The 12,081-nt window shown below is 34.0% G+C and overlaps 2 protein-coding genes across 5 annotated transcripts; one reads left to right on the top strand and one right to left on the bottom strand.

The window, feature by feature from the left end:
* The first annotated feature begins 953 nt into the window (after positions 1–953).
* Positions 954–6,482, top strand: LOC108219349 (calcineurin B-like protein 3). 4 transcript variants are annotated; one of them, XM_017392759.2, is made up of 10 exons: positions 955–1,141; positions 3,260–3,328; positions 3,412–3,575; positions 3,968–4,050; positions 4,217–4,276; positions 4,583–4,691; positions 4,774–4,826; positions 5,307–5,387; positions 5,545–5,657; positions 6,128–6,482. In XM_017392759.2, the coding sequence occupies exons 3-10, from the start codon at positions 3,452–3,454 to the stop codon at positions 6,183–6,185; spliced, it is 681 nt and encodes a 226-aa protein (XP_017248248.1). In that variant the 5' UTR covers positions 955–1,141; positions 3,260–3,328; positions 3,412–3,451; the 3' UTR covers positions 6,186–6,482. The 4 variants fall into 4 exon arrangements, with proteins under 4 accessions (XP_063947930.1, XP_017248248.1, XP_063947928.1 ...); XM_064091858.1 differs by lacking the exon at positions 955–1,141 and adding an exon at positions 1,165–1,286; XM_064091859.1 differs by lacking the exon at positions 955–1,141 and adding an exon at positions 1,883–2,132.
* Positions 6,483–7,535: 1,053 nt separating this feature from the next.
* Positions 7,536–10,687, bottom strand: LOC108219006 (heat shock protein 90-2). The gene is made up of 3 exons (XM_017392231.2): positions 10,419–10,687; positions 9,634–9,775; positions 7,536–9,540 (listed from the first exon to the last, which is right to left on the bottom strand). The coding sequence occupies exons 1-3, from the start codon at positions 10,539–10,541 to the stop codon at positions 7,709–7,711; spliced, it is 2,097 nt and encodes a 698-aa protein (XP_017247720.1). The 5' UTR covers positions 10,542–10,687; the 3' UTR covers positions 7,536–7,708.
* Positions 10,688–12,081: the final 1,394 nt, after the last annotated feature.

Raw genomic sequence — 12,081 nt, 5'->3', positions numbered from 1 at the left:
TTGTACGATCTTGTATAATGTTAAATCAGTTATTTATTCAGTATTTTCAATATATTCTTATCAAAAAATTAATTAAAGATTAAATAGAAAAGATATATTTTATTATAATAAAAAATACTCATTGAAATATATTATAAATTAAAATATTTAATAAAGAATTATTAACATACTACAAATTAAGTTACTATGTAAATCTAAATAACAACTAAATCAAATAACGAACGTACAAAATTTGAATATACCATATTTTATAATAAAACATAATTATGTTAAAAGAAGTAAAATCCCAATAAGAATAAGGATAACTCTTGCCAGTAAAGAAACCCATTGCTAGTATTGTTTGATTACTTAAAAGTATAACACAAAGAGATCCTAACTCTATCTATTACTTATAAGCCAATTTGTATATTTTAACTTCTTATTTGATACAGGTCTCCCTTAATCGTGGAGCAAATATTTAATTTTTTATATTATACATATAAAAAATATAAAGGGTAAATACGGTAAATCACAAGACGAATTTGATTCGTGTGACCCCAAACAAATCATCAATCATAAGAGCAAGTGTGTCTTAGTGAGTGCCTTAAAAAAATAATAAAATATGATGTCCTAATAGTTTAGGACATCACTTTTATACATTCACTCCAACAAGAAGCCTTATCCACAAGCCCTATTATTAAAATAATAATATATTTAAATCATTATTGGAGGGAAATGAAAAGAAGGGGAAGAAAGAGATGAAAGGAAACTAATTTTTTATTCATTGACATGGTTTAGGACATGCCTAGTGGTGCCTCATTTATAAGGCACTTGTGAGATGTCCTAGTGTTTTAGGGCATCACTAGGACACTCTTGGACCTATATTTTTAATCAAGTGCCTTATATTATGACTTAGGACACTAAATAGGGCAGCTGTTGGACTTGCTCTGAAGACCACTCACAGGCCCATACACACACAGAGAGATAGATATATGCACACACATGATATATATACATTAGAATTTTCGATGTTTTACAGAACATAAAGAGAGGATTAAGAGAAAAAGAGGAAGCTTCCCCGTTTGTTTTCTTATGCTCCCTGTCTCACTGCTGTAACGATCAAGATTTAACTGCTCTCCATAGCTGCTTACTCCTCTTGCAGGTGATAAGCTTTATTGTATCTATCCATGTATCTATGTGTGTGTATGAATACTTATGGCTGATGATACAATGGGTTTTTTTGTGGGTGTGTAATCTTGGGATATTTTAAGGGTTGTGGTAGATCTGTGTGTTGTTTGTTAATCATGGTGAGTCCTGTTGCATCAGATAGTCTTGATGATTACTGTGTGTGGTTTGGTTTGGTTTTTGATGAATATTTGATATGTTGGAGAGTGATTAGGACTTGTGTGATCTTGGGATTTTTGGGTGTTCGAGAGTGATTGGGTCCTGTGTGATCTTTGTTTATGGGGATGATGGTTGGGTGTGTAGATCTGTGAATTCTTGGTTTTTGGGTTCTTGGATTTGGTTTTGGGATGATTGAGTGAGTAAGAAGGGTTTGGCATTGTAATTGAGATTTGTGTGTAATAATAGCATCTTTATTCTTGAAACTATGATACTTGATTTCAAGATCATACTTCAGTTCTGTCTTGCTGAGTTTATGTCAAAGATAAGTCTGAGTTAAAAATTTGGCCTCTGTCTCGTCTAGATTTTGGAACTGTTTGATCTTTGAAGTAGTTTTAAATGGTTTGATTTATACATATGAATCTTTCTTTATTTTTTGTTGGTGATAAGACAGAATATTGTAATTTATAGGCTATAAAGAGGTCAGAGCAACTAGGTTGTCGTTGGTGACAGGAAAGGGCACGAGGAGTTTCTTGGTGGGTGGAAAAGGGCACAAGGGATATTTATATTTAGAGAATTTGAGCTTCACTTGTCGTTTTTATAATAATTTGCACGAGTGTCCTTTTTATAATTAAGAAGATGACATATTGGCATTAAAAAGACAAAATAAGCGAGGGTCTCGTTATCTCCTCTAGTCCTCTCTTACTAGCGCCGGAAGCAAAAAGCGAGATTTCACTCAGTGGTCTCGACACGTGTCATCAATGCAGAATAGTCTTCTGATTCTTCTAGCGACACTGTTTTTCTTGCGCCAGGTTTAGTAAATGACACATTATTGCAAGCGTGTTAGTGTATGTTGCCAATTTCGGACTAAACATTTAAGTTAGGCTTATGTGGAATGTAATCATAACCAAAAAAATTTAATTTGTGGCGGCTTTGAAACTAGCAAGGAGTTTCTATTAATAGCGGCATGTAATAGCAAATTTTTTAATTAAAACACGACTGACTTTTTTTATAAGGATAAGTATCAAAGTCATCACTCGTTTGGTTGAAATGTATCAAATTAATCACTAATTTCAAAATTGGCTTAATTTGTTTACCAATTTGAAATTTTTGACGGATGGTTTACTTGATACAAAATTTTAAGCTAGTGACTAGATTGAGTAAATTTTAAAATGAGTGACTAATTTGATGTATTTGAACCAAATGAGCGATGACTTTGTTATTTATCCCTTTTCTTTATATGAGTAGGATAGATATTATAATAGTCTTTGTAGCATCTCCTTAAAGCTAGAGCATTTTAGGTGATATATATAGAAGTGTGTATTCATTTTGGTTGTATGTAATTATATATATAGATTAGTAAACCAGTTTTGTGCATTGATATGCTTTTTGGTGGTTGAACGTAGTAGAAAAAAATGTTAAGCTTTGTAGTTGAGGTTCCTTAACTCTGATTGAGAGTTGCCTGTCAGTTGTAAAATTGTTAAGGCTGTTGGGAATTTAGCCACTCAATACTCTGAATGATATCTAAGTTTCTTGTTTGATACCACTGGTATTTTAAAAATAAACCATTGCTACACTGGCAGATTGTATTTTGCCTACCTGCTAGTCGCTAGATGTCCACATGAAACTATCTTTGTAGCAATCCTGTTACTATTTAAACAGAAGGAAGATCCCAGTTTTAGAAAACAAGGGGTACAAACTACATGATTATGAAACTTTGATTATCAAGCTTGCCTAACATTGAGTACCCTATATTATTAAGCACAGTAATAGTCAACATCAAATTTTATACTGAAATTACTAAATTAGTATTTGAAATGATAAATTGCGAAATCTAGGTCTTTTTGTTCTTGAATTCATTTTGTCTGACTTTTTAATGCCTTTGAATCTTCTAATTGGTAATGTATCCTGATGGAGAACTTGTTTGTTACCTATACAGATATATCTCAAATTTCTGCTGTAATAATAATTATTGATTTTGGGGTAAAAATCACCGAATGGGCAGCAGGTTTCTTCTCATTCATCCTTTGTGGCTATATTTGTTTAGGCCTATCAGCAATGTCATAATCGTTATAACATTTCCTTCAACAGGCATCTAGTGTTGTAAGGTGCAGATAAGGTGCAGAATACCATGTCGCAGTGCTTAGAAGGGATCAAGCATTTATGTTCCTGCCTGCTGCAGTGCTGTGATCTCGACTTGCAGAAACAATCACGGGGCCTTGAAGATCCTGAAATCCTTGCTAGGGAGACAGTTTGTATGGATTCTTTTCTTATCATGAGTTGATATTACTTACATCTTGAGAGTACATTTTGATGTTCTGCAACAATATGATAATTAGTTACACGTTGTAGTCCAAAATGTGTGTTACTCCTTCGGTCCACAATGTATCATTGTACAATAGAGGTTACTGATTGCCTGGGCCCTTTTGGCTCTTTGTCTCGAAAAATAAATTTTGGTATCTTTTTTACATAATATTAGCCATGTAACTTCTTAAGCCCAAATTGCTACTCCTTATATTTAGTATCTCGTTGACAGTATTTACATTTAAATTCCATACTTGAATTTGCTAATTATGTATTATTTACCCACATTATGATGATAACGACAATCCCATTGCTGATATTATAATTGTTCTCTCTCTTGCAGTTAGTGTCAGTGAAATAGAAGCACTTTATGAGCTATTTAAGAAGATCAGCAGCGCCGTGATTGATGATGGATTAATCAATAAGGTTCTTACTTCATCTTGTGTTTATCATTAATATAGTTTATATTTGCATTGTCCTTAGATACTAAGCCATTCTCTTATCCTCAAATATTGTCTTCCAATAGCTCTTATATTTCAAATAAAATTAAACTGGTCTTTGCCATATTCTGATGGATTTTATATTTTTGCAGGAAGAGTTTCAGTTGGCATTGTTCAAGACAAATAAAAAAGAGAGTTTGTTTGCTGATCGGGTAATTTGATTTTCACTTAATAACCATTGTAAATTTACTATAGGACAGCAACCTGGATGCTTCTAATTGAACTTTCAGTTACTGTGTAAAATCATTTTCCTCCAAAAATCTCGAGTTCCCGCTTTTCTTCGTGTTTTTACTTTTTTAGTTTTGAAATTGAAATAGAAAAATAAATGCACAAATATATACATAGCTCAAAAGCTACCATTGCAAAACTAATAAATATTGAACTAAAGAATGATTCAGATTATCTCTGTTGGAAACAGCTTTTAATGCTGTCATCTTTTCACTGCTCATTTACTGCAGGTTTTTGACTTGTTTGACACAAAACACAATGGTATCCTGGGATTTGAAGAGTTTGCTCGTGCACTCTCCGTATTTCATCCTAATGCTCCTATTGACGATAAAATTGAGTGTATGTCAAAACCTCTCTGCATTTTATTGTGAAATTATATGTTTGCATGTCCTTACGACCCTGACATTCTCATTTTGTGCAGTTTCTTTTCAACTATATGATCTCAAGCAGCAAGGTTTCATTGAGAGGCAAGAGGTATTAGTTTTGACTTAAAGCAACCTGATAAGAAGCCTGAGCTTAAGTAATATACTAAAAAGTTGTGCCGTAAACATGAATTAGTTTCAAAAATTCTTAGTTCTACTAAAGTATACTTATTTATGTGCACCGATCCTTAATAATTGTTCTAAAGTTGGATAGGGATTTTTGTCAATACCATGATTGGTGAGTCTAAATGGTTTTATCCTATAAAAACTTTATACCATATAGACCATTTGTGCATGACATATTCCCATGGTTTAGATTGCTTTTGTGCGTGTCAGCACACCTGTTTTACTCTGAAAATGTTTATGTATGAATGCAAGCAAGGTTCTGGGTTATATACAATCCGCACTCTCTAGTGTACAGTTAATTTGTTAGTTTAAACTTTGAATAACTGTTTGCCATTTATTGTTGACAGAATTACTTTACAGTTCATTGCAAAATATTTTTTAACATTTAATGTTACTGATAATGTAGGTAAAGCAAATGGTAGTGGCTACACTTGCTGAATCTGGTATGAATCTATCAGATGATGTTATAGAGAGTATCATTGACAAGGTATATTCTAAAAGAGTCACGGATTACTGTTAGCATCATTTTCTCTTTTAAATGATTATTAAGCTTCCTCATTCTCACCCTTCTTATCTTCTCTATGCTTATATTGATCCTTATGCAAAGTGCTATACACTTGACTAACTATTTAATTATATTTTAGACTTTCGAAGAAGCTGATACAAAACATGATGGCAAGATCGACAAGGAAGAATGGAGAAATCTAGTGTTGCGACATCCATCCCTTCTGAAAAATATGACCCTGCAATACCTCAAGTAAGTTTAATGAGTGATGTTTAATGTTGAACTTTAATTGAAACCATCTAAGAATTCAATTTTAATACGAGATTGAAAAACGCAATGGTAAACTGTTTAAGTACTTTCGTGAAATTTTGTGGCAACTCGCACAATTGACTTTGAGAAATCTCCCCAAAAATATGAGTTAGTGCCTTAGTGAACTGTGTTTGGTCTTTCATGGTTGAACTGATCAAGTACTTCCATCTACTCAAAGTACAATCAACATTCAGATAAAATGTGTGTAACAATTTATGCTTCCATCAATACTAATATAATTCATAAACAATTTGTGTTACTTGACTACGAAATTAGTTATTCAAGCTATCGTTATCCCAAGTTACCCTTCTAGCTGAAGCAGCAATTATAATTTGCCTGATAATATGCTTACTGCTAACATTCTATTTTTTTTTTTGCTGAATACGGCTGACATGTTGTTAATTTTGAAACAGGGACATCACAACTACATTCCCAAGCTTTGTATTTCACTCGAGAGTTGAGGATACCTAACGCTGAACGTGTGGTGAAGTTTCAAGTCTTGTAGTTATGTTTGGCTTTTATTTCAACTTTGACCATTGAAAAATATTAAATTAAGTTTCCTTTTGTGAAAATAGTATATTGTGGTTTCAGTTTTGAAAATTTTAGATTTTACTCTTTTGCTTGGCATAGAAATTTCAGTGGTTTATGTCATTTATAGAAATTATTTGTTATTCTTTGATGCACTTGTCATGTTGAACAACTGAAGATTGTAATATTCTGAGAAATCAAATCATTTAGTGTATATATATATTCCTCTCTTTCAGCTCACTGAACTTGCAAGTTGCCAAAAAAAAAAAAAAAAAAATCGGGCAGCGTTTGGTTAGTAGATGGGAATGGGAATGAGGGTATGGCCTACAGAAATGATAAGTATGTGAATGGAGATCGCAGAAATATATGGGTTACTGTTCTATGCCACAAAATGGAGATTGCATAAATATATTGGTTACTATTCCCCCGTAGAACAGAGAGAATTTTGCTTCTGTGTGGTTGAAATGAATGTTGTGAATTTTTTAAACAAAGATAATGGAAGATGAAAAATTGTAAGAATCCAGATTGGTGTATGAATGAACTTTTTGGTTAAAAGAAATGAAAATTACAAAAACACAAAAATAGGTTACAAGTACAACGACCAAAACATTAGCCGTGCACGATGCAATGACAGATGACGTATCCGTGGAACTCGAGAATTGAAAAATCTCTTGTACTAGTAATGGGATTATGCTTAAGGTGCAATATACAGTAATCTCATTAAGTTAATGTTCTTTTGTTTCGTTATTTGCTAATTGCTGGTGTCGTTGAGTGGTTTAACCCTATTTCCCTGGCCGGCTGACCCTAAACAAATTGTCACCTGATCTCATCCTATAGAGTGAGACATAATTCTAGCATGAAATTAGAATGTAACAGACTCAAGTGGTAATAAAGTGAAGTGTCAATTGATAATACTACCGTATTTAATATAATAAGATGCCAAAACATCTTTATAATTAGATTTGTAAGAGATAAAATAATCCTCACTTATCATCTCAAAACTGATGGACTATAAAAAGAATCACACAAGTAAAAAAAGAGTGGTTATTTTTTCTATGGTTGTTTCTTAGGAACTTATTATCAATAAAATGATAAAATAAAAGAAGAGGCTGCAATATACAAAAATGTTTTTTTTAAAATTATTTTCAATAATAGTATGATGATAAGATAAAGGGAATAAAAACAAACAATGCGGATAGAAAGAATAATAAGATGAAAAACACCAGTTAAAACACAGAGAGAGTGCAGTAAAGCTCTTTGCAACCATCTCAAAAGACCTTTAAGCAACGAAAGTGAGAACAATTTTGCTAGTAATAAATAATAAACTTAACAGCATCATTCAGAACCAGCATAAGTACCAAAAGACATTCCTATTCAAAGACAAAAGACCAACATTCGTCCAGTTTTATACCGAGATTAAACAAAAAACTACTAGGCAAAGAGAGTACGCTGAAAATGTAATCACTCTAATCAACTTCTTCCATCTTGCTTCCCTCAGCATCATCTGCTTCCTCCAGTGGTGGCATCTCTGCATCAGCATCATCAGCATCCTCGTCAATGCTAAGACCAAGCTTTAACATCCTGTGAATCCTGTTGCCAAAGGTGCTCGGCTCTTCAAGACTAAAACCAGAAGTAAGCAAAGCAGTCTCAAATAGCAGAAGAACCAAGTCCTTTACAGACTTGTCATTCTTGTCTGCATCAGCCCTCTTTCTGAGCTCCTCCATAATAGCATTCTCAGGGTTGATTTCCATTGTCTTCTTGCTTGACATATAGCCTCCCATGCTGGAATCCCTCAAAGCCTGTGCCTTCATGATCCTCTCCATGTTAGCACTCCAGCCATACTCACCAGTAACCAAGCAACAAGGTGAATCCACAACACGATCAGACACAATGACTTTCTCAACTCTGTCCCCCAAAACATCCTTAACAACCTTGCACAGTCCCTCAAACTTTTCCTTCAGTTCCTCTTTCTTCTTCTTCTCATCTTCGCTCTCCTCAAGCTTGAGCCCCTCCTTTGTTGCAGAAACTAGCTTCTTGCCCTCAAATTCCTTCAACTGACCCACAGCATACTCATCAATTGCATCAACCATGAAAAGCACTTCATAACCTTTCTTCTTCAGCCTTTCAAGGAAGGGGGAGTTTTCAACAGCCTTCTTGCTCTCTCCAGTGATGTAAAAGATATCATTCTGCCCCTCCTTCATCCTTGTGACATAGTCCTTGAGGCTGGTCATCTCTTCCCCACTCTTGGTGGAGTGATACCTCAGCAATTCAGCAATTTTAGTCTTGTTCTGAGAATCTTCATGGATCCCTAGCTTAAGGTTCTTCGAGAAAGCTTCATAAAATTTGTTATAGTCTTCCTTGTTCTCAGCAATTTCAAAGAAGAGCTCAAGACATTTCTTCACCAGGTTCTTGCGAATAACCTTTAGGATTTTGTTCTGCTGCAGCATCTCTCTAGAAATGTTCAGCGGAAGATCCTCAGAATCCACAATACCCTTGACGAAGCCAAGATAATCAGGGATCAACTCCTCGCAATTGTCCATAATGAAGACACGACGAACATACAACTTGATGTTATTAGGCTTCTTCTTGTTGTCAAAAAGATCAAAAGGCGCCCTCTTGGGAATAAACAGAACAGCCTTAAATTCCAGCTGACCTTCAACTGAAAAGTGCTTTACACTCAAATGTTCCTCCCAATCATTTGTTAGACTCTTGTAAAAAGCAGCATACTCCTCCTTGGTGATTTCTTCAGGCTTCCTCATCCAGATGGGCTTCTGTTTGTTAACCAAATCCCACTCATGAGACACTTCCTTGATCTTCTTCGTTTTCTTTTCCGTTTTTTCCTTCTCTTCATCAATATCCTCTACCTTCCCTTCCTCATCCTTCTTCTCTTCTCCATCCTCATCATCTGAGATCTCCTTCTCAGTTGTTTTCTCAACCCACAAAGAGATGGGATAGCTGATAAATTCAGAATGCTTCTTGATTAGATCCTTGAGCCTGCGCTCCTCGAGGTACTCCAGCTGATCCTCTTTGAGATGGAGGACCATCTTGGTACCCCTTCCAAGCACCTCTCCAGATGTATCTCTGGTAACAGTGAATGATCCACCAGCTTGGGATTCCCAGACATACTGCTCATCATCATTGTGCTTTGTTGTAACAATGACCTTCTCCGCAACTAGGTAAGCAGAATAGAAACCAACACCAAACTGACCAATCATGCTGACATCAGCACCAGCAGCAAGAGCTTCCATGAACTCCTTGGTACCAGACCTTGCAATTGTACCCAAATTGTTCACCAAATCTGCGATATGATAGTCACATGAACTCTCATTAGCTTCAGAAAATGAATACAAAAAAACTTAAACCCAACATGCTTCTCATCAGGACGACTTACCAGCCTTGGTCATGCCAATTCCACTGTCAACAATTGTCAAGGTATTGTTAGTCTTGTCAGGAATAATGTGGATGAATAGCTCTGGCTGGGCATCGAGCTTGGTCTTGTCAGTCAAGCTCTCAAAACGAATCTTATCTAGAGCCTGTATTGATAAAGAAACAAACATTCCTAAGAATCACCATTCCCAAAAGACATCAAAAATCCACAAGTTCGAAACAGGCAAACAACACTGGATAGCTCTAATCATTAACATACACAAAATAATAAATTAACAACTAAACATTTGCCAGTCGCCACATCACACATGAGAATATATCAAAGATTCAAAGCAAGCCAAAAACCACAAATTTATATAGTTATCACACAAAACCCTCGTATTTGAAGAGCATAAATCACAAAATCTTCACACATTAACACATAATTAAACGTGAACATTCCCAAACCACTACAATTCAGAACCACATCACATAGCTTTAATTAGATCTAATAAACCCCTAATCTACAATTCTAACAAGCTTCTAATTACACTTGCAGAATAAATCACGGATAAACCACAACAGCCGAGAATAGATTATTAAATTTAAATTATTAACATAATCTCAATCAAATCAGAAACATAAAAATCGATCATACATCCAATGCCTAACACAATTAAAATCCATAATTATCGTATAACCATAACAAATTACAACAAAAATGAACACATATGCATAATCACATATAAAAAACAAAATCGACGTTAAAAATAAATATAAGAAATGATAGGTATTAAGAGAGAAATGTACATCGGAAGAGTTGCTGATGAGTTCACGGAGAAAGATCTCTTTGTTGCTGTAGAAAGTGTTGATGATGAGGCTCAGCAGCTGGTTGATCTCGGCCTGGAAAGCAAACGTCTCCGTGTCCGCCATTGTCGCCGATGAAAATCTAGGGTTTTCACACTACTGAGAGAATTGTAATATAGAGAGTATTATAAGCGAGAGAGAGAGGCGAAGAGTCGGGGACGGGGGAACCGGTTTATATAATGTTCAGCTTAATGGGTTCTGGAATGTTCTGTTAATTATTTTAAGAATTTACTAGAAGTTTTTTTTTAATTATTGTTGGTATTTTGTTCAGTGGGGTCGCCGGGTCGGTGTACCGAAGAGCTGGAGGCGTGTTTGGATGTAGATTCTTTGTTGGTCTTCCGGGATTATTCCTTGCGTGCTTATTCACTTCAGTTGTGTATAATACGTAGGTTTCTGTTTGACTAAAATTTTGTCCATTTTGAATGTTATTATTAATTTAAGTCTAATTTATAAGATTAAATTTAATCATGGGTGATCTTGTTATATTCGTATTCACAAGTAGTTTAATACAATGAAATTTTTATATTTGATACTAATACGAAATTAAAGATATTAACAATTAAAAATGTGTGTCGGCAAACGTGAAAAGGTGAAACATAAGAAGTATATGAGACAGACCGAGTAGCATTTGTTAGAATAACTTATAATATAATTTATAATTTATATAATTTTTTTTTGACAATACAGGTTTATATGCCTTACAAATTAGTATCTGTTCTAATAATTTTCGGGATGAGTCAGGGTCGAACTCGGGTGTTCCGGGACAACAGAGGATATGCCCGCCACTTGGGCTATCCAATCGTGCTCTAATTTATATAATTTATATTATTAATAATAGTAAGGATATTCTATTCAAATGGAGTACTCAGAAAAGGATAATAATTGCTTTTATTTTTCTATCACTAACTTTTCATCTTACAGAGAAATGAAATCAGATAAATTTAGTTCAAACAATTCAGAAATTCAACATATATAATAATTTTATTGAAATTGAAAATTATTTGAAACTCATTTTAATATATGGATAATTTTTATATGACATATATTTCCTAAAAATTATAATAATAAAAAGATTTTACTCCTCATGGTGGTTCGTTTTATAAATTTATATTTAAATTATTAAATTTCATGCACATTTATAAACTCATCATATGAAAAGTTTATAGACTTAACCAAGAATTTAGTGGAAAAGACATATATATGAGCAGATATTTCTGATTTTTGAGCCAAATCTTCCAGTGATACAATTATTTTTGAAAAAGAAACGGAAAATATTGTTAAGTCATTTGGCAAAATTTTATAACTCTTTTATAAAACAGAAAATATTGTTGTTAAATTAGTAACACAGACTATTTTATTTTGCTGATATACCTAAAAAGCAAATTGTCCCCAGTTTTGAGTACTTTCTTAAACTTTATTACTAGAAATCAAGTGTCTTTAAATTAAAAAGCACTATGGTTCTATCATGTATATTTAAATCTCCGAAAATAGCTAACCCAACCAAATGCCGTGGAGATTGCACCAGATAAATTGAGTGCCAAAAATATACCTTCCGCACCATACAAGGGGTTGAACAAAGACATTTAAACCACTGGTACAATAGTCA

This window comes from Daucus carota, chromosome 4 (genome assembly GCF_001625215.2).
Source record: "Daucus carota subsp. sativus chromosome 4, DH1 v3.0, whole genome shotgun sequence".
NCBI lineage: Eukaryota > Viridiplantae > Streptophyta > Magnoliopsida > Apiales > Apiaceae > Daucus > Daucus carota.
Note: the sequence above shows the minus strand (reverse complement) of the source record. Positions and strands in the feature narration are given on the sequence as shown.